This window comes from Trachypithecus francoisi, unplaced genomic scaffold (assembly GCF_009764315.1).
Source record: "Trachypithecus francoisi isolate TF-2019V2 unplaced genomic scaffold, Tfra_2.0 Lachesis_group0, whole genome shotgun sequence".
Lineage (NCBI taxonomy): Eukaryota > Metazoa > Chordata > Mammalia > Primates > Cercopithecidae > Trachypithecus > Trachypithecus francoisi.
In genome coordinates this window covers 89,120,060-89,146,422 of record NW_022681453.1, presented here as the reverse complement: position 1 = coordinate 89,146,422, position 26,363 = coordinate 89,120,060, and the positions used below count along the sequence as shown (strand labels likewise).

Here is a 26,363-nt window from a genome sequence, read left to right as displayed (position 1 = left end):
TACATGTGGGCCACATTCACCTATATTTTTTTAATGTTACCCTATTCCTCTGTACTTCAGCATTCCACCGCAGTCTGGAAATTTTGACGCATCCAGGATATATAGCATTCTTAACAGAAGTTGGCCCGAACCAGAAGAGAATCATAAATCACAGCAGTATGACTTCATCAATCCACAATTAAGAAAACTGTGGCATAAAGTGGTTTGCTCAAGATCACAAAAATTAAAGCTAATATTTAGGCCTCTCTATCACTGTTCTGGGAGCTGTTAACAGGTGTTCTGCAGTGAGGGGTTTGGGGATCAAATAAATTCGAGGATGGCCTCATCTCCATTTCCTTACTTGGACTGTAGTAATCCATATTAATATATTAAAGAATTTCTGCAATAAGACAGATAATATTAACAAAATAGATGAGATATAGGGAAAACAAGTATAAACCAGGACTAGCCAAGGCAAACCAGGATATATTTTCTCCCTAGCTAAGAGATAGGATGGGGGTGGAGGGAGTGGTAGAGAGTTACTGACAGATATCTGAACTCAATTAAGTTTGGGTTTTCTTGGAGGAGGGAGGCTGCCTGCCACATGTAGATGAATGTTAGTTAAATAGAACATACATTATTATATGAAACTGGGCTCTACCCATAAAGCCCAGTGAATTCTAATAACCTGCTTAAAGACCAGTGCCACCAGCAAGCTACTTGATTTGCCTTCCAAGTTTGAGGGGCAATATTGTACAGAGCAGACTTTGAATCAATATTGTGTAGGCCCAAAGCCTGGCTCCCTTTCTTTTTTTTTTTTTTTTTTACTGGTCTGTATCTTTTATTATTATTATTTATTATTATATTTTAAGTTCTAGGGTACATGTGCACAACGTGCAGGTTTGTTACATATATATACATGTGCCATGTTGGTGTGCTGTACCCATTAACTCATCACTTACATTAGGTATATCTCCTAATGCTATCCCTTCCCCTACCCCCTCCCCACAATAGGACCTGGTGTGTGATGATCCCTTTCCTGTGTCCAAGTGATCTCATTGTTCAATTCCCACCTATGAGTGAGAATATGTGGTGGTAGGTTTTCTGTTCTTGCGATAGTTTGCTGAGAATGATGGTTTCCAGCTGCATCCATGTCCCTACAAAGAACACAAACTCATCCTTTTTTATGGCTGCATAGTATTCCATGGTGTATATGTGCCATATTTTCTTAATCCAGTCTGTCACTGATGGACATTTGGGTTGATTCCAAGTCTTTGTTATTGTGAATAGTGCCGCAATAAGAATATGTGTGCATGTGTCTTTATAGCAGCATGACTTATATCCTTTGGGTATATCCCCAGTAATGGGATGACTGGGTCAAATGGTATTTCTAGTTCTAGATCCTTGAGGAATTGCCACACTGTTTTCCACAATGGTTGAAGTAGTTTACAGACCCACCAACAGTGTCAAAGTGTTCTTATTTCTCCACAGCGTCTCCAGCACCTGTTGTTTCCTGATTTTTTTTTTTTTATTATACTTTAAGTTCTAGGGTACATGTGCATGACGTTTATATCATGTATAACTCCCCAATGCAATCCCTCCCTCCTCCCCCCTCCCCATGATAGGCCCCAGTGTGTGATGTTCCCCTTCCCGAGTCCAAGTGATCTCATTGTTCAGTTCCCACCTATGAGTGAGAACATGCGGTGTTTGGTTTTCTCTTCTTGTGATAGTTTGCTAAGAATGATGGTTTCCAGCTGCATCCATGTCCCTACAAAGGACGCAAACTCATCCTTTTTTATGGCTGCATAGTATTCCATGGTGTATATGTGCCACATTTTCTTAATTCAGTCTGTCACAGATGGACATTTGGGTTGATTCCAAGTCTTTGCTATTGTGAATAGTGCCGCAATAAACATACGTGTGCATGTGTCTTTGTAGTAATTTATAATCCTTTGGGTATATACCCAGTAGTGGGATGGCTGGGTCATATGGTACATCTAGTTCTAGATCCTTGAGGAATTGCCATACTGTTTTCCATAATGGTTGAACTAGTTTACAATCCCACCAACAGTGTAAAAGTGTTCCTATTTCTCCACATCCTCTCCAACACCTGTTGTTTCCTGACTTCTTAATGATTGCCATTCTAACTGGTGTGAGATGGTATCTCATTGTGGTTTTGATTGCATTTCTCTGATGGCGAGTGATGATGAGCATTTTTTCATGTGTCTGTTGGCTGTATGGATGTCTTCTTTTGAGAAATGTCTGTTCATATCCTTTGCCCACTTTTTGATGGGGTTGTTTGTTTTTTTCTTGTATATTTGTTTGAGTTCTTTGTAGATTCTGGATATTAGCCCTTTGTCAGATGAGTAGGTTGCAAAAATTTTTTCCCATTCTGTAGGTTGCCTGTTCACTCTGATGGTAGTTTCTTTAGCTGTGCAAAAGCTCTTTAGTTTAATTAGATCCCATGTGTCAATTTTTGCTTTTGCTGCCGTTGCTTTTGGTGTTTTAGACATGAAGTCCTTGCCCATGCCTATGTCCTGAATGGTACTACCTAGATTTTCTTCTAGGGTTTTTATGGTATTAGGTCTAACATTTAAGTCTCTAATCCATCTTGAATTAATTTTCGTATAAGGGGTAAGGAAAGGATCCAGTTTCAGCTTTCTACTTATGGCTAGCCAATTTTCCCAGCACCATTTATTAAATAGGGAATCCTTTCCCCATTTCTTGTTTCTCTCAGGTTTGTCAAAGATCAGATGGCTGTAGATGTGTGGTATTATTTCTGAGGACTCCCTTTCTTATTAACATTGAGCAGGTGCCTCCATTTGTCCCTCTGTAAAACAGATTATAACGACAGTACCCATCTCATAAGATTGATACGGGAATTACATGAGTTATTTACAAAGAGCATTTCGAACAGTGCCTTGTACAGAATAAGGGTTATATAAGAGCTGTTATCATTAGAATTGGTTTCTATTCCAAGAATGAAGAATTTATATAGTAACGCTTCCAAATGTACAAGTATTCAGACCCAAAATGCCACCACCAGCATCCATGGCTCTATTCATTTAACTGTAAAAGTTGGGTAGAAAAGATTGAATTGAAATTGCTCATAGCTTGAAAACTGCCCCCAAATATATAAATGTTCAAACATTTCAAACAAACTAGAAAGGAAGAAGGATTGGGAGCTTTAATACTTGCCTGAAGTTCATGTCCTGTCACCTAAGCCCCTGATGTGGACTGATGATTCCTGAGGAGCCTTTCCTCTGTGTGTGTGTGTGTGTGGTGTGTGTGTGTGTGTGTGTGTGTGTGTGTGTGTCTCAGTGTTTAAGAGACAGGGTCTTGCTCTGTCACCCAGGTTGGAGTGCAGTGGCATCATCACAGCTCACTGTATCTTTGAACTCCTCAGCTCAAGTGATCCTCCTGCCTCAGCCTTCCAAGTTGTTGGGACTCAGATGCATACCACTGCACCTCACTTCCTGTGTGCATATTTAAAAATAAATGAATACAGCATTACTAACCTGGAACAGTCAAATTTTTAGAAAATAACCATTAAGTTCTGCTGACTTGTAGCTAGCAACAGAAATTTTGTAGCATTTAAGCATCCCATAAAAAGCTGAGGCATTTTTCTTTAGTTGTGTTTTTCAAATGATCTTTTTGTTCTTAGTACTTTGCCTTCCATCAGAGTATCAGGACCCGTGAAGTACCTCCAGCTCAGTGTTTTACCATCCTAGTCCAAATTTTCTAGCTTTAAAGTTTTCTGTGGGTACAGGTGACATATTTTGGAAGCAAACTCTAGATCTGTTGCCTTAGGTAGGAAAATAGGAGCATTATTTTAATGTACATCAGGCTATAGCTGTTGCCACTAAAAATGGCAAAATGAAAGGAGAAAAAGGATCACCCACTCCTCTTTCCAGTTCAGAGTGACGAGAAAACTTCTGATAGAGAACCAAATCACAGGGGCTTATATCCAGAAGCATTTGTTTTGTCAAATCTTTTGGAGAGAAGACGAGATCTTAAGAAGCTTGAGAAATGGAGAAGATAGATCATGCCCAGTTTTTTGCCATATGTTAGACAGCAAAAAAGCAAAAAGAAAGAGATGAGAACTGGAAAAAACAAACAAAACTGGACTGATGCCAATAGAAAGCCTAATGAAGCACCACACGCCCACAGCTTTGGTCCCGTGTCCCGGCACCTGGACCCCAGGACCGCAGGGCTTGAAGAAGCCAGGAGGCTGAGGGCCGAACCTTCCCGAGCTCCTCCAAGCAGCTCCCTCGAAGCAACCGGATGCCCTGCAGTGGGCATGACAAGCCTGTCTTGGGTTTGCTGCTCCTCCTGCACTCTCCTTCAGTGAATTCCTCAATGTCATACCGGCCCTGCCCCATTTTCCTTTCCTAGTGAAAGTTGTAATTGCTTGCTCCATTATCCCCTAAGACAGTCTTGTTTCTTGTTTCTGCCTTCAGAAGATCTTTACAGAGGGAAAACCTGAACTGAAGTTTAAAGGGTAGGGGTGAGATTTTGATGGAAAAGGAAAGGAGACAAGGATAGAGTGAGAACAGGCATTCTGAATAATTAGAGTAAATGAGAGATACACTTACAGGCCATATGATTATTTGATCATGTGGCCTCATTGACTATAAACCCTTCTTTTCTAGTCATAACATATCTGTAGTAATTCTTTTGAAAAATGTGCAGAAGCAATAAAAGATTGACCTTTTATTGTGTAATACAGAGGTTACACAACCTCTGTGAGTATAGGTGGGTTCAGAATTGAGAGTCTCTTCCTCCTTGGCTAGGCTGCTCACTGCCTTCACTGCCTTTTCCTCCTCTTCCCTTCCCTGTAATCTGTGTTGCTGGCATGGCCTCACGGCCTTCACAGAGTTCAGTCTCAGGGTCCTGTTCTTGGGATATGGGAATTGTGTTCTTTCTCAGTGATGCTGGTGGGAGTCTCTTAATGAGCTGGGAACATGGTTCTTGAAGAGTAGTTCCCAGCCCTGGCCAAAGAAAACATTCTGGCTCCTAGGGATTGAGTAATTTTAGCAAAACACTTTAGACTGTTTAACTACAGCTGTGTATCCAGCATTACTTTTCAGTGTGTGTAATGTAGCTTTCCCAGAGAACAGCTGATGACCTCTAGAAATGTAGAACTTCCCCCACAAAATGATACCGAACTAAATAAAATGGATTTTTAAAAATAAAGCCACAACATGATGATAAAAGGAACAGTTCTACAGGAAGTCATAGCAATTCTAAACTTGCATGCACCTAAGACAGCTATGAAATATGTAAATAAAAATTGGTAGAATTACTATAAAACATTGACAAGCTCAAAATGAGAGGGGCAGATGTTAATACACACCCCAATAATTGATAGATAAAAGAGATTAAAATTCATAAGCATGTAACTTTTTTTTTTTTTTTTTTGAGACAGAGTCTTACTTTGTTGCCCAGGTTGGAGTGCAGTGGCATGATCTCGGCTCATTGCAAGCTCTGCCTCCTGGGTTCATGCCATTCTCCTGCCTCAGCCTCCCAAGTAGCTGGGACTACAGGTGCCCGCCACCACACTGTTGTTGTAGAGACAGGATTTCACCATGTTAGCCAGGATGGTCTCAATTTCCTGACCTCGTGTTCCGCTCGCCTCGGCCTTCCAAAGTCTTGGGATTACAGGCTGAGCCACCGTGCCCAGCCAGCATGTAACATTTTTTAAAACACAAGTGTATGATCATACATAGACATCTGTACCTAACAATTAGAAACTATATACTCAGAAACAAGCTACAGTAATCAAAACAGCATGGTACTGGTACAAACACAGACACATAGACCAATGGGACAGAACAGCGACCTCAGAAATACCACCACACATCTACAACCATCTGATCTTCGACAAACCTGACAAAAACAAGCAATGGGGAAATGATCTCCATAAATGGTGCTGGGAAAACTGGCTAGCCATATGCAGAAAACTGAAACTGGACCCCTTCCTTACAACTTATACAAAGATTTACTCGAGATAGATTAATGTCTTAAATGTAAAACCCAAAACCATAAACACCCTAGAAGAAAACCTAGGCAGTACCACTCAGGACACGGGCATGGGCAAAGACTTCATGATTAAAATTCCAAAAGCAATTCCAACACAAGCCAAAATTGACAAAATAGATCTAATTAAACTGAAGAGCTTATGCATAGCAAAAGAAACTATCATCAGAGTGAACAAACAACCTATAGATTGGGAGAAAAATTTTGCAATCTACCCATCTGACAAAGATCTAATATCTAGAATTTACAAGGAACTTAAACAAATTTACAAGAAAAAAACAACCCCATCAAAAAGTGGGCGAAGGATATGAACAGACACTTCTCAAAAGAAGACATTTATGTGACCAACAGACATATGAAAAAAAGCTCAACATCACTGATCATTAGAGAAATGCAAATCAAAACCACAATGAGATACCTTCTCCCACCAGTCAGAATGGCAATTATTAAAAAGTCAAGAAACAACAGATGCTGGCAAGACTGTGGAGAAATAAAAACGCTTTTACACTGTTGGTGGGAATGTAAATTAGTTCAGCCATTGTGGGAGACAGTATGGAAATTCCTCAAGGATCTAGCACCAGAAATACCATTTGACCCAGCAGTCCCATCACTGGGTATATACCCAAAGAAATATAAATCATTCTACTCTGAAGACGCATGCACACATGTTTATTGCAGCACTATTTACACTAGCAAAGTCATGGAACCAACCCAAAAGCCCATCAATGATAGACTGCATGAAGAGAATGTGGTATATATATACCATGGAATACTATGCAGCCACAAAATGAATGAGATCATGTCCTTTGGAAGGACATGGATGAAGCTGGAAGCCATCATCCTCAGCAAACTAACCCAGGAACAGAAAACCAAACATCACATGTTCTCACTCATAAGTGGGAGTTGAACAATGAGAACACATGGACACAGGGAGGGGAACATCACACACCAAGGCCTGTTGTTGGGTGAGGGGTGAGGGGAGGGAATTTAGAGGATGGGTCAATAGGTGCAGGAAACCATCATGGCACATGTATACCTATGTAACAAACCTGCACATTCTGCACATGGATCCTGGAACTTAAAGTAAAATAAAATAAAATGAAAAGTTTAAACTCTTAAAAAAAAAAACCCTTGAAACATTTTTTAAATTGATTAAAAATCCAGCCAAGAGACCAGACACAGTGGCTCACACCTATAATCCCAGCACTTTGGGAGGCTGAAGTGAGTGGATCACCTGAGGTCAGGAGTTTGAGACCAGCCTGGTTAACATGGTGAAACCCCGTCTCTACTAAAAAAAAAAAAAATATATATATATATATATACACACACACACACACACACACACACACACACACACACACACACACACACACACACGTGTGTGTATATATACATATGTATTTATGCATACATATATGTGTGTATATATACACATATATAGGTATATACACACACACACACACATATTAGCCAGGCATGGTGGCGGGCACCCGTAATCCCAGCTACTCAGGAGGCTGAGGCAGGAGAATCGCTTGAACCCAGGAGCTGGAGGTTAGCTGAGATCGCGCCATTGCACTCCAGCCTGGGCAACAAGAGTGAAGCTCCATCTCAAAAAAAAAAAAAAAAAAAAAAAATCCAGCCAGGACAAGTTTCTATAAATCAAGTTCATCAGAACACTGCCATTTCCATTTTTATACACTGCCTAGGGCAGTGTGTAACTAGAACAGCAGAGTCGAGTAGTTATCAATAATGTTCATATTACTCTGCAAACCCAACACCTACTTACCCTGTGTCCTTTACCTTAAAAGTATGCTGATCCCACTGGGTGCAGTTACACAACTGTATGCATAATCCATAGAACTGTTCAGTAAAAGTTATTTTTAGTATATGTAAAATATTCCTCAATAAACCTTACTTTAAAAAATAATGATTGAAGCTAACTTCCATTAATTGGTAACACTTGCCCAACATCACACAACTAATCATTGCTGAAGCTGAGATTTGAACCCCAGATATTTTAATCCAACAATCCATAATCCCCCACACTATCCTTGCTTCAAAAGAAGCTGCTTTCAGCTTCATGAAACTTCCTTCTATTCCTCTATTGTTTTGCTAAGAGGTCTCTTTGATGCTTTTATTTTTAAATCACCTCCCAGAAGTCCCCCACTTCCAGTCTCTGGTCACTACTGATCCTTTTTCTTCCCCTATAGTTTTGCCCTTTCTAGAATGTTAAAATAAATAAAACCATGCATTATATAACTTCTTGGGCCTGGCTTCTTTTGCTTGGCATCATGCTGTTGAAATTCATCCATATTATGTTTTCTGTTCTTTTTCTTTCTTTCTTTTTTAGAAATGCAGTCTCACTATGTTGCCCAGGCTGGTCTTGAACTCGCAGCTTCAAGGGATTCTCCCACCTCAGCCTCCCTGAGCACTGGGATTATAGGCATGAGCCACAACCCCTAACCTGTTGTTCTTTTCCTAACTATGAGAACTAATAAAGACAGAGGAGCAAGGTTGTTCGCCAGGGCAGATGTAGGTTTTTCTGAGGCCTGAGCTTATGCAATGTCATGGGCCCTGTCTTAGAAAAAGAATGCAAAATTCCTGATACAAAATTAAGTATACAAGAAAAAAAAAAAAAAAAAACAATGGTGCCCCAACCACAGCAATTCTGAAAATTTGTATTTTACTCATCCTCATCAAATAAAGAAAAAACATATAGTTTCTTTTCAGTCATATACAGTGCACCATCTACTATTTGTATCCTACAGGAGAGACGTTCAATTTCAAATAGGCAAAAATGAGAACCTAATTCTCTGCTTACAGTTTTATATTTTTTATGATTAGAAGAATCTTCCACTGACTAGTTTCAGGTTTCCTACATTCCAAACCTGGTTCCTCCTCCACCTCCCACGTGGTTCTAGGGACTGATGCTCAGATCTGGGGGCGGAGCAAGATGGCCGAATAGGAACAGCTCCAGTCTCCAACTCCCAGCGCGAGGGACTGATGCTCTAAGCACATCTGTGTCATGATCTACATCCTCTGGCCTTGCCTACTTTATGTCTGGTGAGTTAGCACAGGGTATCTAGTGCAGGAAGCCAGCACTAGAACAGCTAGCAATCATTTGATCATAGGCAAAAGTGATTGCAAACCACATAAAACTCCCATTAAATTCAAACTAAATGTATGTGCAACTAGCTTCCTCTAAATGGATCCCCAAAAATGCTCCCAGCCATCCAGCACTACTCCCTGGGAGATATGTGGCAGGAGAATTCTGAGTGGAAACAGACAACGGTCTTAAGATATTGTGGTGAAGACAGCGGTCTTAACATACTCTTGCACATTTTAAAGAACAATTGACTGTATGATCCCATTGCCAGGGCCCCTCCCAGGGTCTTCAAGGGTTCATGCAAGCAAGTACCTAAAAACCTAAGGAAAATGATGGGAAACTGGATTTCAGATACTTACCAAAAAGAAGATGAAGGTAGGGATTGAGGGAAAGAGAAGATGTGCAGCCTTCTATTTTCATTTACTGTTGTTGCCAGGGGTTGAAAAAGGACAGTGTACTTGATGACTCCTCTTTTGGAATAACTTAACCAGTCCCATCTGGCAGTGTCTTTTTTTTCAGTAGACTCTTCAAGGAGTTGGGGAAGAGGCAATGCAGTCTTAGTGACTCCACTTAACTGGCTGAATCAACCACTGGGACTGAGTGGCACAGGCCCAGCTTAGCCTCCTCAAATCCCAGCAGTCCTGGAGGAACCTGAGTACTGGAGCCAACCTGGCTACATTGGGTCCCCATACTTTTCTTTCAGTCTTCTCTTAATGGAAATCACAGAACTAGCCTCCTTACTTCAGAAAAGCAGTTTTCTATTTTGGAATCAAAAAACAGCACAGACTAAGGAAACAACTACATTATCCAATTTACAGTGATATAAGATGATCTCATTTAAATGTTAAAAGGTATCAGATAAAGTAACTTTTTGGAATAAGAAGTAAATCAGATTTAGAGCATTTTATTAGCAAGGTATTTTAATCTTTCTCGTAGTTTTTGTTGCATAAGTGTCACGTACCTTTAAAACTATGTTACAGTCAGCCCTCCATATCCACGAGCTCCACATATGTAGATTTCACCAACCACAGATCAAAAATATTTGAAAAAAAAAAGTGTCTTTACTGAGTATGTACAGACTTTTTTCTCTTGTCATTATTCCCTAAACAATACAGTATAGCAACTCTATACATAGCATTTAATATTAGGTATTATAAGTAATCTACAGATAATTTAAAGTATATGGGAGAATGTACATAGGTTGTATGCAAATACTACATCTTTATTTTATTATTATTATACTTTAAGTTCTAGGGTACATGTGCATAACGTGCAGGTTTGTTACATATGTATACTTGTGCCATGTTGGTGTGCTGCACCCATCAACTCGTCAGCACCCATCAATTCATCATTTATATCAGGTATAACGCCCAATGCAATCCCTCCCCCCTCCCCCCTCCCCATGATAGGCCCCAGTGTGTGATGTTCCCCTTCCTGAGTCCAAGTGATCTCATTGTTCAGTTCCCACCTATGAGTGAAACATGCGATGTTTGGTTCTCTGTTCTTGTAATAGTTTGCTAAGAATGATGGTTTCCAGCTGCATCCATGTCCCTACAAAGGACACAAACTCATCCTTTTTTATGGCTGCATAGTATTCCATGGTGTATATGTGCCACATTTTCTTAATCCAGTCTGTCACTGATGGACATTGGGTTGATTCCAAGTCTTTGCTGTTGTGAATAGTGCCGCAATAAACATACGTGTGCATGTCTTGTAGTAGAATAATTTATAATCCTTTGGGTATATACCCAGTAGTGGGATGGCTGGGTCATATGGTACATCTAGTTCTAGATCCTTGAGGAATTGCCATACTGTTTTCCAAATGGTTGAACTAGTTTACAATCCCACCAACAGTGTAAAAGTGTTCCTATTTCTCCACATCCTCTCCAGCACCTGTTGTTTCCTGACTTTTAATGATTGCCATTCTAACTGGTGTGAGATGGTATCTCATTGTGGTTTTGATTTGCATCTCTCTGATGGCCAGTGATGATGAGCATTTTTTCATGTGTCTGTTGGCTGTATGAATGTCTTCTTTTGAGAAATGTCTGTTCATATCCTTTGCCCACTTTTTGATGGGGTTGTTTGCTTTTCTCTTGTATATTTGTTTCAGTTCTTTGCAGATTCTGGATATTAGCCCTTTGTCAGATGAGTAGATTGCAAAAATTTTCTCCCATTCTGTAGGTTGCCTGTTCACTCTGGTGGTAGTTTCTTTTGCTGTGCAGAAGCTCTTTAGTTTAATTAGATCCCATTTGTCAATTTTGGCTTTCGCTGCCGTTGCTTTTGGTGTTTTAGACATGAAGTCCTTGCCCATGCCTATGTCCTGAATGGTACTACCTAGATTTTTCTAGGGTTTTTATGGTATTAGGTCTAACATTTAAGTCTCTAATCCACCTTGAATTAATCTTCGTATAAGGGGTAAGGAAAGGATCCAGTTTCAGCTTCTACTTATGGCTAGCCAATTTTCCCAGCACCATTTATTAGATAGGGAATCCTTTCCCCATTTCTTGTTTCTCTCAGGTTTGTCAAAGATCAGATGGCTGTAGATGTGTGGTATTATTTCTGAGGACTCTGTTCTGTTCCATTGGTCTATATCTCTGTTTTGGTACCAGTACCATGCTGTTTTGGTTACTGTAGCCTTGTAGTATACTTGAAGTCAGGTAGCGTGACGCCTCCAGCTTTGTCTTTTGACTTAGGATTGTCTTGGCAATGCAGGCTCTTTTTGGTTCCATGTGAACTTTAAAGTAGTTTTTTCCAATTCTGTGAAGAAAGTCATTGGTAGCTTGATGGGGATGGCATTGAATCTATAAATAACCTTGGGCAGTATGGCCATTTTCACGATATTGATTCTTCCTATCCATGAGCATGGTATGTTCTTCCATTTGTTTGTGTCCTCTTTTATTTCGCTGAGCAGGGTTTGTAGTTCTCCTTGAAGAGGTCCTTTACATCCCTTGTAAGTTGGATTCCTAGGTATTTTATTCTCTTTGAAGCAATTGTGAATGGAAGTTCATTCATGATTGGCTCTCTGTTTGTCTGTTACTGGTGTATAAGATGCTTGTGATTTTTGCACATTAATTTTGTATCCTGAGACTTTGCTGAAGTTGCTTATCAGCTTAAGGAGATTTTGGGCTGAGACAATGGGGTTTTCTAAATATACAATCATGTCATCTGCAAACAGGGACAATTTGACTTCTTCTTTTCCTAACTGAATACCCTTGATTCTTCCTCTTGCCTGACTGCCCTAGCCAGAACTTCCAACACTATGTTGAATAGGAGTGGTGAGAGAGGGCATCCCTGTCTTGTGCCAGTTTTCAAAGGGAATTTTTCCAGTTTTTGCCCATTCTATGATATTGGCTGTGGGTTTGTCATAAATAGCTCTTATTATTTTGAGGTACGTTCCATCAATACCGAATTTCTTGAGCGTTTTTAGCATGAAGGGCTGTTGAATTTTGTCAAAAGCCTTTTCTGCATCTATTGAGATAATCATGTGGTCTTGTCTTTGGTTCTGTTTATATGCTGGATTACGTTTATTGATTTGCGAATGTTGAACCAGCCTTGCATCCCAGGGATGAAGCCCACTGATCATGGTGGATAAGCTTTTTGATGTGCTGCTGAATCCGGTTTGCCAGTATTTTATTGAGGATTTTTGCATCGATGTTCATCAGGGATATTGGTCTAAAATTCTCTTTTTTGTTGTGTCTCTGCCAGGCTTTGGTATCAGGATGATGTTGGCCTCAGAAAATGAGTTAGGGAGGATTCCCTCTTTTCAATTGATTGGAATAGTTTCAGAAGGAATGGTACCAGCTCCTCCTTGTACCTCTGGTAGAATTCAGCTGTGAATCCATCTGGTCCTGGACTTTTTTTGGTGGGTAGGCTATTAATAATTGCCTCAATTTCAGAGACTGCTTTTGGTCTATTCAGGGATTCAACTTCTTCCTGGTTTAGTCTTGGGAGAGTGTAAGTGTCCAGGAAATTATCCATTTCTTCTAGATTTTCTAGTTTATTTGTGTAGAGTTTATAGTATTCTCTGATGGTAGTTTGTATTTCTGTGGGGTCGGTGTGATATCCCTTATCATTTTTTATTGCGTCTATTTGATTCCTCTCTCTTTTCTTCTTTAATAGTCTTGCTAGCGGTCTGTCAATTTTGTTGATCTTTTCAAAAAACCAACCCCTGGATTCATTGATTTTTTGAGGGTTTTTTGTGTCTCTATCTCCTTCAGTTCTGCTCTGATCTTAGTTATTTCTTGCCTTCTGCTAGCTTTTGAATGTGTTTGCTCTTGCCTCTCTAGTTCTTTTAATTGTGATGTCAGAGTGTCAATTTTAGATCTTTCCTGCTTTCTCTTGTGGGCATTTAGTGCTATAAATTTCCCTCTACACACTGCTTTAATGTGTCCCAGAGATTCTGGTATGTTGTATCTTTGTTCTCATTGGTTTCAAAGAACATCTTATTTCTGCTTTCATTTCGTTATGTACCCAGTAGTCATTCAGGAGCAGGTTGTCAGTTTCCATGTAGTTGAGCGGTTTTGATTGAGTTTCTTAGTCCTGAGTTCTAGTTTGATTGCACTGTGGTCTGAGAGACAGTTTGTTATAATTTCTGTTCTTTTACATTTGCTGAGGAGTGCTTTACTTCCAATTATGTGGTCAATTTTGGAATAAGTGCGATGTGGTGCTGAGAAGAATGTATATTCTGTTGATTTGGGGTGGAGAGTTCTGTCTATTAGGTCTATTAGGTCCGCTTGGTGCAGAGATGAGTTCAATTCCTGGATATCCTTGTTAACTTTCTGTCTCGTTGATCTGTCTAATGTTGACAGTGGAGTGTTGAAGTCTCCCATTATTATTGTATGGGAGTCTAAGTCTCTTTGTAAGTCTCTCTAAGGACTTGCTTTATGAATCTGGGTGCTCCTGTATTGGGTGCATATATATTTAGGGTAGTTAGCTCTTCTGTTGGGATCCCTTTACCATTATGTAATGGCCTTCTTTGTCTCTTTTGATCTTTGATGGTTTAAAGTCTATTTTATCAGAGACTAGGATTGCAACCCCTGCTTTTTTTTTGTTCTCCATTTGCTTGGTAGATCTTCCTCCATCCCTTTATTTTGAGCCTATGTATGTCTCTGCATGTGAGATGGGTCTCCTGAATACAGCAGACTGATGGGTCTTGACTCTTTATCCAGTTTGCCAGTCTGTGTCTTTTAATTGGAGCATTTAGTCCATTACATTTAAGGTTAATATTGTTATGTGTGAACTTGATCCTGCCATTATGATATTAACTGGTTATTTTGCTCGTTAGTTGATGCAGTTTCTTCCTAGCCTCGATGGTCTTTACATTTTGGCATGTTTTTGCAATGACTGGTACCGGTTGTTCCTTTCCATGTTTAGGGCTTCCTTCAGGGTCTCTTGTAAGGCAGGCCTGGTGGTGACAAAATCTCTAAGCATTTACTTATCTGTAAAGGATTTTATTTCTCCTTCACTTAAGAAACTTAATGTGGCTGGATATGAAATTCTGGGTTGAAAATTCTTTTCTTTAAGAACGTTGAATATTGGCCCCCACTCTCTTCTGGCTTGTAGAGTTTCTGCCGAGAGATCTGCTGTTAGTCTGATGGGCTTCCCTTTGTGGGTAACCCGACCTTTCTCTCTGGCTGCCCTTAAGTTTTTTCCTTCATTTCAACTTTGGTGAATCTGGCAATTATGTGTCTTGGAGTTGCTCTCTGGAGGAGTATCTTTGTGGCGTTCTCTGTATTTCCTGAATTTGAATGTTGGCCTGCCCTGCTAGGTTGGGGAAGTTCTCCTGGATGATATCCTGAAGAGTGTTTTCCAACTTGGTTCCATTTTCCCCCTCACTTTCAGCACCCCAATCAGACGTAGATTTGGTCTTTTACATAATCCCATACTTCTTGCAGGCTTTGTTCATTTCTTTTTCTTCTTTTTTCTTTTGGTTCTCTTCTCGCTTCATTTCATTCATTTGATCCTCAATCGCTGATACTCTTTCTTCCAGTTGATCGAGTCGGTTACTGAAGCTTGTGCATTTGTCACGTATTTCTCGTGTCATGGTTTTCATCGCTGTCATTTTGTTTATGACCTTCTCTGCATTAATTAGTCTAGCTATCAATTCTTCCACTCTTTTTTCAAGATTTTTAGTTTCTTTGCGCTGGGTACGTAATTCCTCCTTTAGCTCTGAGAAGTTTGATGGACTGAAGCCTTCTTCTCTCATTTCGTCAAAGTCATTCTCTGACCAGCTTTGATCCGTTGCTGGCGATGGGCTGCGCTCCTTTGCAGGGGGGAGATGCGCTCTTATTTTTTGAATTTCCAGCTTTTCTGCCCTGCTTTTTCCCCATCTTTGTGGTTTTATCTGTCTCTGGTCTTTGATGATGGTGACGTACTGATGGGGTTTTAGTATAGGTGTCCTTCCTGTTTGATAGTTTTCCTTCTGACAGTCAGGACCCTCAGCTGTAGGTCTGTTGGAGATTGCTTGAGGTCCACTCCAGACCCTGTTTGCCTGGGTATCAGCAGCAGAGGTTGCAGAAGATAGAATATTGCTGAACAGCAAGTGTACCTCTGATTCTTACTTTGGAAGCTTCCTCTCAGGGGTGTACTCCACCCTGTGAGGTGTGGGGTGTCAGACTGCCCCTAGTGGGGGATGTCTCCCAGTTAGGCTACTCAGGGGTCAGGGACCCACTTGAGCAGGCAGTCTGTCCCTTCTCAGATCTCAACCTCCATGTTGGGAGATCCACTGCTCTCTTCAAAGCTGTCAGACAGAGTCGTTTGCGTCTGCAGAGGTTCTGCTGCCTTTTTGTTGTTTTTTTTTTTTTTAGCTGTGCCCTGTCCCCAGAGGTGGAGTCTACAGAGACAGGCAGGTTTCCTTGAGCTGCTGTGAGCTCCACCCAGTTCGAGCTTCCCAGCGGCTTTGTTTACCTACTTAAGCCTCAGCAATGGCGGGCGCCCCTCCCCCAGCCTCGCTGCTGCCTTGCGGTTAGATCGCAGACTGCTGTGTTAGCAATGAGGGAGGCTCCGTGGGCGTGGGACCCTCCCGGCCAGGTGTGGGATATATTCTCCTGGTGTGCCCGTTTGCTTAAAGCGCAATATTGGGGTGGGAGTTACCCGATTTTCCAGGTGTTGTGTGTCTCAGTTCCCCTGGCTAGGAAAAGGGATTCCCTTCCCCCTTGCACTTCCCAGGTGAGGCAATGCCTCGCCCTGCTTCAGCTCTCGCTGGTCGGGCTGCAGCAGCTGACCAGCACCGATTGTCCGGCACTCCCTAGTGAGATGACCCCAGTACCTCAGTTGAAAATGCAGAAATCACCGGTCTTCTGTGTCGCTCGCGCTGGGAGTTGGAGACTGGAGCTGTTCCTATTCGGCCGTCTTGCTCCGCCCCCCACTACATCATTTTATATCAGGAACTTGAGCATCTGTGGATTTTGGTAGGTGAAACAGATCCTGGAACCAGTCCCCTCAGATACCAAGGGACTACTGTATTTATTTTCAACTAGATTGCTTAAATATAGACTGTGTTCTTCAGCTAGCAGATTCTGAGGAATGGAGGAATACAGAGTTTATATTTTTTAAGATCATTCATTGATTTTTAAACATTTATGGGGCTGATCCTGGCAATTATTTATTTGTAGGTCATTCTTTTTACCTCAGAGGATTTTTATGATATGAGGATATAAGGAAATTTGGATTAAATGCTTTACATAGAGAATATATGTTACTTTATAATAAAAATGTACATAAAGCAATAGGTATGGGGAGTCCTTTTTACTTTTAGTCAACACTGGGTCAAGTACTTTGGGTACTCATATGTACCCTCAGCGAGTTTACAGTTCAGATGGAAAGAAAACCTAACATTTATGCAACACCCGTACACATTGTAAGACAAGGTAAAATTATGTGCCTATTTACAAGGTACAGGCTACCAACAGTGTAGAAAGAAGTACAGAGGCAAGAGAAAGAAGGAGAAACATAGTTTCCCGTAAGGATCCCAGATGAAGATGGGCTGGAGAATACTGAGAGAAAGGAGCCCCCATTGATAGAAGCCAGTATAAGAATTTTCACATAACTAGGGGTAGCCTTTAGATTTCTTGGGACTTTTTATGTACACAATCATGTTGTCTGCAAATGGAGGCAGTTTGCTATCTTCCTTTTTAATGTATATGCCTTTTATTTCCTTTTCTTATGATATTGCACTGGTTAAAAGTTCTAGCACTGTGTCAAATAAGACTGGTAAGACCTGACATCTTTGTCTTGTTCCCAATCAGGAGCAAAGCTTTGGCCTTTCATTATTAGCCATAATGTTGCCGAAAGCTTTTTTACATGCTGTTTATCAATTTCAATTCTTTATAAATTTATTGACGTTTTATGACCTAGAATATAGTCTGCCTTGGTATACCTTCTGTGACACTTGAAAAGAGTATGTACTCTGCCGTTGTTGATTGGATTGTTCTACAAATGTTGATTATATCCTATTGCATGATAGTGCCACTCAGTTCTATATCTTTGCCGATTTTCTATCTAGTCATTCTCTCAATTTTTAAGAGACGACTGTTAAAGTTTACAAGTCAATTGTGGATTTATCTATTTCTCATTTTATTTCTACCAGTTTTTGCTTCACATGCTTTGTAGTTCTACAAAGCATGTAGAGCCTGCTGTTTGGTGCATATACATTTAGGATTGCTATGTCTTCTTGACAGATTACCCTTTATCATTATATAATGTCTTTCTCATTCTCTGGTAATTGTCTTTGCTCTGAAGTCTGCTTTCCCTGAAATTAATATAGCCACTCCTGCTTTCCATTGACCAATATTTTCATATTATGTCTTTTTTCATCCCTTTGCTTTCAATTTGCCTGTATCATTATATTTGAAGTAAGTTTCTTATAACAGCATATAGTTCGGCCATATTTTTAAATTCATTCTGTCAATCTCTGTCTTTAAATTGGTATGTTTGGGCTATTTACATTTAATATATTCATTGATATGTTGGGGGTTTAAATCTGTGTATGTGTTTTTTTTCTTTGTTCACTAATTTTTGCAGCTCTGTGCAGGGGAGGAGCAGGGGTTGGTCCCCTATCTTCCTATGGATTACTTGAACATATTGTAGAATCCCACTTTATCTTGGTGTTTTTGAGTACATCTCTCTATATAGCCTTTTTAATGGTTACTGAAACTATTAGTGTGGATTTGGCCTCATTACTGCTGAGTGATGTAGAAAGTCCTAACTCTCCACTAAGCCTCCTCTGACAGCATCCCAGTGGGAGAGGAAAGATATAATTCATTACAGCCAGGAGGGGATGGAAGTCCAGGCTCCTCATGTGGTCACCACTGATACTGCAGTGGTGGCGGTGGTGGTGGCAGTGGGGGATGGATGAGGGCTCATTACCACCCTCTGGGGATAAAAATCCCAGCTCCCAGTATGTCTCTGACATCACCCTGGTAGGAGATGGAGCCTTGAGGGGTCCATCATGGGATGCCTCATTACACTCTGTCAAGGGTGGAAGTCTAGGCTCCCCATTCTGTCTTTGGTGGTAAGGATGAGGTTGCAGTTTTTTCTGTGGTGTTGGCTGCAGTCAAGTGGTTATTGTCTGAAAGGTTTTAATCTTGCTAGGCTTCCTCTTTCTTGGTCATTTTGGTAGAGAGAGCAGACTTTTGTTGGGGCTTTTTTGGTCTGCTTCCATTGGCATTTCCAGGTAGCTGCCTTCTTCAGCTCCTAGTCTGGGATAGTGGGGCAAAAAGATAACCCAGGGAGTTTGCCATGGAATTATTCTTGGTCCCTAAAATCCCTAGCTGGTCTGCTATCTTCTCTCAACCTTTCAGAGTCTTTCTATTTTTTAAAATACGTAATGTCTAGGATTTTTCATTGTACTTCGCCAGAGGGATAGGGAACAGTGTAACTACTACAGCTATCTTCCTAGAAGCAAAGATCCTATAAATACTTTTAATGACAATTTAATTGTTCATTTTCAAAGGTCCTGTTAATCTGCCTGCTATTTTTCAGTACCCCATTAGGTAGGCTTTTTTCCTCATGCTGCACACTTAAAAGTATACATATTAGGCTGGGTGCAGTGGCTCACGCCTGTAATCCCAGCACCTTGGGAGGCCGAGGCAGGCGGATCACCTGAGGTCAGGAGTTCACAACCAGCCTGGCCAACATGGCAAATCCCCATCTCTACAAAAAATACAAAAATTAGGCAGGCATGGTGGTGGGTGCTTGTGATCCCACCTACTCGGGAGGCTGAGGCAGGAGAATCACTTGAACCTGGGAGGTGGAGGTTGCAGTGAGCTGAGATTGTACCAGTGCACTCCAGCCTGGGCAACAGAGAGAGACTCCGTCTCAAAAAAAAAAAACGTACACATATTAGACAGGGTTCTCCAGAGAAACAGAACCAACAGGATTATATAAAGAAAGAGATTTAGTCTAAGGAATTGGCTCACATGATTATGGAGGCTAGCCAGCCCAGCCCGAAGATCTTCATGGCAAGTTGGCAAACTGGAGATCCAGGAGAGCTGATAGCTTAGTTCTAGTCCAAAGGCCTTAGAACTAGAGAAGATGATATAGTTTTAGTCTAAACATGATAGGCCTGAGACCCAGGAAGAGCTAGTGTTTCAGTTCAAGTCGAAAGGCAGGAATAATTCTCCCTTATTCAAGGATGGGTCAGTGCTTTTATTTCAACCACTTGGATGAGGCCCGCTCACACTATGGAAATTAATCTGCTCTATTCAGTCTATCCATTTAAATGTTAATCTCTCTAAAAACACCCTCACAGCAACACCCAGAATGTATGACCAAATATTAGGGCACCCCATGGCCCAGTCAAGTTGACATACAAGATTTGCCATCACAGTATGCAAACATTTAAAATCTCGGGCCTACCAAACTGGTTAAGTTGGACCTAAATATGAACTCTGACAGAACATGTTCACAAATTCACATTTGAGGCTCACTTTGAGATATACAGAGAAACTCAAGGGAATGAGTAAAGTCTTTGATAGATCAAAAATTTGTTTAAAGGAAGCAAGCACTAAAACCTGAAAGGCAGTGTGATATTAGGAGAAATAAGAACCTTCTGGTCACCATGTTTCTTCAGGAGAGCTTTATAAATAGGAAAACTGTTAAAACTTTTATTTTTCCTGATTCTTAGGGTAAGAATTTATTTTTTCTATTGTGGAAAGGTTAAAAAATTCAAACTAGGAATTTCTCGTGACCTGTAATCCCTTTGTCACAATCTTAACATTTCCCCCTGGGGCCAGCATCTAATGTCAAGGCCTGGCTGGTTCTGGGTGCAGGCATCACTTGCTGGGGATAGCTTCGGACTCAAATAGACTTTAGTTCCTAGGTGTGTGACCTTGGGCAAATGGTTTTACCTCTCTAAACAGCAGTCTTTTTATCTAAGAATAGAGGGATTTCATATCTGTAATCAGTAGTTATACTGTAAGAATTAAATAAAATAATGTCTATGAAGCGTAGTGTTGAACATGTAGTAGCCACTCAATAATTCTCGCCCTGACCACTTCTTATTATCATCATAAGACAGCCTTTTGTCATTGTAAACTCTTAATAAATACCATTTTTTAAAGGCTGCAAAACGTCCTCTTGTATGAGTATTCTATAATAAAACATTCCCTCCTAAGGTGACACATCTAAGTAATCTTTAATTTTCCAGTTTTATAAATGAGATTGCCATCTTGGTGCTTAAATATCTGTTTCACTTTGGATCATTTCCTTAAGTGCAGCTTCTTTGAGGCAGAATTAAAAAGTGAAGAGATAGAACCTTCTAGAAAGGTGGTACCAAGATTGCACTAGCAATGAGAGAGAGAGAGAGAGACTTTTCTGATTTTCAAACTTTATGTTTTCTAGAAGCATCAGATGGTGAAGGAGGAGGAGAGACAGAAGTGATGCAGCAGGAGACAGTTCCAGTTTCTGTACCCTCAGAGGAAACCAGACAGGTGAGGGGTCACTGTGGGAGAGCCACCGCTGTTAAATTCTGAAATCAGCCTTTTCCTCCTCTCTGTTGTTGAACTCCCCGTGTCCTAATATCGGTTGTTGGTGGGATTTAAGAGAGCCTTTTACTTTCTTTCTGTTTGAAAAGGCCATGGGCCATGCTTCCTTCATTGTAAACCAGCAAGGTCTGTTTTTTGCTCTAATTATCTTCCTTTTTTTTTTTTTTGTTTTTTTTTGTTTTTTTTTTTTTTTGAGACAGGATCTTTCTTTATCACCTGGGCTGTAACAGTGGCACAATCATGGCTCAGTGCAACCTTGACCTTCTGGGCTCAAGCAATCCTCCCACCTCAGCCTCCTGAGTAGCTGGGACACCACAGGCATGCGCCACCACACCCAGCTAATTTTATGTTTTGTAGAGATGAGGTTTCTCTGTGTTGCCCAGGCTGGTCTCAAACTCCTGAGCTCAAGCAATCTCCTTGCCTTGGCCTCCCAAAGTGCTGGGATTACAAGTGTGAGCCACTGCTCCTGGTTCCTAATGTTTTTTAACTATATAAATGTATTTCACAATAATGGTATCTTAGATTCTTACATCACATTTTTGCCAAAAATTCAGCCTTATGCTTTTGGGTACAATTCCTAAAAGGAGACAAATAGCATAGATAGAGAAGATTATTACACACTCGAGTGCATGATTACAGCACCAGGCCATGCTGCCAGCAGGCTCCTGGGACCTTATTTCTACCCAGCATTATGGTCTGTCATATGCATTCTTAACAGGGGATCTGTGGTCTTTGCATTATCAGAATTGGCCATTTGGATAATCTTTTTTCCTAAACCTGTGACCTCTTATTGCCTTTTAAATCTTCCTACTGTCTTTAGAAATGCTACTCACATCCATTTGTAGCTTTTTCTCCTTTAGTTTGGTGCAAAAGTAATTGTGGTTTTTGCCATTACTTTTAATTTTAAAAAATTACTTTTGCACCAACATAATAAATCTGTGTGATTTGGGTTTTGGGGGGTTTTCTTTGTTTGTTTTTGAGATAGGGTCTTGCTCTGTTGCCCAGGCTAGGGGACAGTGGCACAATCATGGCTTACTGTAGGCTCAACCTCCCAAACTCAAGTGATCCTCCCACCTCAGTCTCCTGAGCAGCTGGGACCTCACTGGCTAATTTCTTTATTTTTTTGTAGAGATGAGGTCTCACTATGTTACCCAGGCTGGTCTCGAACTTCGGGGCTCAAGTGATCCTCCTTCCCTTGGCCTCCTAAAGTGCTGGGATGATGAGCCACAGTGCCTGGCTTATGTGTGAATTTTTAAGGGAGTGTCTACTACCAATCCAAAGTTACTGTATTTTTCATTGCAACAATTTGGGTTCTTATTCTTATTGTAGGTGCTTTAAACTCATTACACCAGAGTGTTATTCTACCCAAAGTTTGTGACCCAGCTCAGGATAACTGTAAGAAGCAATTTAGTGTAGTGTTGCTTAACTTGCTCACCCAAGTGAGCAAGTTAAATTTCTCTGTGACTCAGTCACCTTCTTGGTAAATGGTAATAATTATGTCTGCCTCACAGAGTTGTAATGATGATTAAATGAGTTGGTACTTGATAAGCACTTCAAAGTGGTTATCAAAGAGAATCACTGAAGTGTTAATTATTATAGCTATAGTTAATAATTATATTATAATCTTTTTTATTTTGTCCATTATTTTTTCTTCCTGGGAAGGGATATGCAGAAAGGTATACATGTTTAATATATAATCATCTTGGTTTTTTTCTCCAACCATTAAATATTTTGCTCAAAGTCCCTATACTGGTTTTAATTTTAATCATTCTTCTGGAAACCTACAGGGTAACACATCCTTAGCTTTTCAATTTATTTCCTCAAGGTGGGGTTTAGTTTTTCCGTAGCTTATCCCACTAATCATACCATAGTCATGCCCTCTTTGACTTTTGCCTCTAATCAATGTCTACCTACAGGACTTACTTGCACGTATTCTTCTTTATACTCCATTGGCTTTCGTTTTTTCTTGGTTTCCCCTTGATTTTCTTCTTGTTTGTTCCTTACTCTTTCTGGACCCATTGGTAAAACAAAAAGACCTTTTATTGAGGAGTTAATACTGTCACTGTGTAAAGCACACTGCACCATATAATCCTGACAGCATCCCTAGGAGGTAGGTGATACCCACTTTACAAGGCTGAGAGGCTCAGAGAGACAGGTTCTGGGGGTCATCGCCCATCTGCTTGGCTATGAGCCAGGCTACAAGGATACTGTTGCTTTCACTTCCCTTTTTACCTGTCCTTTCTCTTTCAGCTGAGGAAAATCGGATTAACTATGTTCTAATGTGTTTTGTTGGTCACATGCCATTGCTATTTTCTGCCAAGCAAAAAAATAATTACAAAACCTTAAGCTGTTACTGCCCATTTTAATCACCTTTCTCTTGCTTTAATTTCTTTCACCACCAAATTGCTTTGAAGAGTCCAAGTGCTCGGTAAGCAAAATGCCCTAACCCCTTTCTCCAACCCTATCCTAATTTCCCTGGCCAGAGAAATACCCTTTTTCTCTGAATTGACATGAGAATCTGTGTGTGCCCCTCTGCCTCACATGAGTGTTGCCCATCTTGGTCCCTGCTTATCCCCAGGAGGCTCACCTCAAGGACAGATTTTATCTGTGCGTCTCCACAGCACCTGGCAGGGAACCTTGCCCTTCATTGGCACTCATTATTTGTGAATGAAGGAATGAAGGACCATACCGGTATCCCAGTTTTCTCATGACTCTTACCATCTCAGCCCTTTGTCCAGCTTGTGAGCTGTCAGCTCCCTGACGCAGCTGCCTGCAGAGTCTTTTGGGGCCTTGTGATGCCCTATCCCTCCTCCAGCCACATCACTGATTTCCCAAAACAATTCCCTCCTTGAAAGGCTCCTCCACCTTGACATTCAGGACTGGAGTCTGTCCTCTCCATCCCTGCCTGCCCACACAGTCACCCAGCTCCCCTGTGGCCTCCTTCGTCCTCTCTCTGCCACTGCTCTTCTCCCTCTGGAACTTATCCCACCACCCCAAGGATGACTTACTTGTCAGGCATACTGTCTGTCCTTTCAGGAGCCCTTCTCTAATTGTTCACACTCGTAGAACTTGAGTCTCCAGCTGGTTCATAAGTCCCTTGGGGCCAGGGTTTCTTTTGTGTCCACTATAGTAGCTAACACAGTTTGGGGCTCTTATTTGACAGATATGGCCAGATGTGTGTTTTCTAAATATAACCGCATTTTTTCTGGATCAATTTTTTAAAAATTTTATGCTATATTTAAATTTTAGATTTGTTTCAGATTTGTTTAAGGCTGTGCCGTTCTTTCAGTTTTTCTTTATGCTTGTACAGGAACCACTTGGCATGATGCTGTCAGCTGTAATACACATTTAGGCTTTAATATCACCAGGCAAGAGCATCTGTCAAGATAGATGATGTTCCCTCCTTTGCCGTAGCTGGGCCTCACATTTGTGTCACTGAATACATTATTGCCTCTAGTTTGTTCGTATTTTAGGCAGCAGATTTATAACTTTAAAGTTTTTAAATCCATGCAACTACCTCATCTCTAGCAACCATTTCACATCTAAATAATCATCCTTGGCCTGCTTAATAATGTGAGTATAAAGATTTGCCAACAGTTCTTTTTTCCCTAGTAATCACTTCCAAAATAAATGATGAGTTCCCTCCTCCTAGAGATTGCATCACCCTCTTCCCTCTTCAACATCAGTCATTTCAGAGCCAGCCCTAGTGACTTTGTAATGATGGTTCCCAGAACATAAACCCTTACAAAGGATTTTGTGACTTTTCCTTGATGCTTCCATGATGTCAGTAGCATTTCAGTGGTTCCATGACCCATCTTCTCCTGCTCAGAGACCGCAGTGGACTTCTTTTTTCTTCTGCTGTCCTTCTGTTTATCTCCTTTAATTATAAAGGAATCTTCAGCAGGAGTGTTTCTCCCTTTCCCTTCTTACTTTCCTTTCTCTACTCTTGTATTCTCTTGCTACTGCTTTATTTGAGCATTGGTCATTTCATATTTCTTCCACTCTTTATCTCCAAGATTATGCTTATCTATTGTTGAAAGAAAACAGGACTATGTCCTATTCATTCTCTGATTCACCTTTTTCCTTTTCATTACGTTTTCTCAGTTCTGTTCTTTGTATGAATCTATTGTTTCATTGACAAATTGCCCAAAACTTAGCAGCTTAAAATAAAACAAAAACATTTAGCATCTCTCATCAGGTACCAGCCAAGTTGTGGGCTGGGGCTGGAGGCTCAGCTGGGGAGAGTTTACCTTGCAGCTCGCTTGTGTAGTTATTGGCACATCTCAATCTCTCACTATTTGAGCCTCTCCACAGGGTTGCCTCATAGCACTGCAGTTGCCTTTCCCCAGGCCGAGTGATCCAAGAGGGAACCAGCAAAAGCACCCAAGACAGAAACCACAATCTTTTTATAGTTTATTCTCAGAGTTAACACCTCGTCACCTCTGCCATATTAAGCAAGTTAGTAAATCCAGACCACATTCATGGGGAAGAGATTACAAAGAGATTACCAGGAGATCGAGATCTTGAGGAGCTATCCTGGAATCTGGCTACCACTCTCTTCCTCTGACCCCTCAATGACTTACATCCCTTCAATGTGCAGAATATACTCACCCCTCCAAGGATTGCAAAGTCTCATCCCATTGCAGTGTGAGCTCAATATCCAAAATCTTGTCATCTAAATCAGGTCCAGGTGCAGTTGGGGCTCCTCAGTTTTAATTCCTTAAGTACAGCGCTTTGAGTACATTTCTTCTTCTCAACCTATGAAACTAAAGAGACAAGTTACCTCTCCCACGTGCTCAACACACAGTGGTGGAACAAGTGTAGGATAACCTTTATTGACATTTCTATTCAAAAGGCGGCAAATAGGAGGCACATGGAGTCATTGGTACACAGCATTCTGAAGGCCATCCAAGCAAATATCAGTTTATTTATTAAGTGTCGAGGCCTAAGAGCAATTCTCCGTGGTTCTTGGCTCTGTCCTTTGGGCTTTGTTTTGTCCTCCAATTATCCTTCTTCTTCTTCTTCTTTTTCTATGAAAAGCAGCATGTGTTTGCAACTGAGCATCTAATGCAGCCTGCTTCTTGACAGAATTCTCCATGTCCAAAGGCCTCTGCTCTCATTGTTCTCTGACTCTCTCAGCCCAAACTAGTGGTATTTCTACATATATACCTCCTTTAAAAACTGTGGGTGTCACCTGTGATGCTTCTGGGGGTTCACTCCATTAGGCAGAAGTCACACCCCTAATCTCCTCTCTA

The 26,363-nt window shown here is 40.8% G+C and overlaps 1 protein-coding gene and 1 long non-coding RNA gene across 4 annotated transcripts in view; one reads left to right on the top strand and one right to left on the bottom strand.

Annotated features, from left to right (window-relative positions):
* The window catches only part of LOC117083604 (collagen alpha-1(VIII) chain), a 554,637-nt gene that overhangs the window by 502,169 nt on the left and 26,105 nt on the right, over positions 1–26,363 (top strand). For all 3 annotated transcript variants that reach the window (XM_033211492.1, XM_033211495.1, XM_033211494.1), the window contains one exon: positions 20,966–21,054. In XM_033211492.1, coding sequence (XP_033067383.1) covers positions 20,966–21,054 — 89 coding nt within the window. The remainder of the gene's footprint in view (positions 1–20,965; positions 21,055–26,363) is intronic.
* Positions 1–26,363, bottom strand: part of LOC117083608 — a 61,122-nt gene that overhangs the window by 15,644 nt on the left and 19,115 nt on the right. The window contains exon 2 of the long non-coding RNA XR_004437136.1: positions 25,720–25,874. This is a non-coding gene — a long non-coding RNA (uncharacterized LOC117083608). The remainder of the gene's footprint in view (positions 1–25,719; positions 25,875–26,363) is intronic.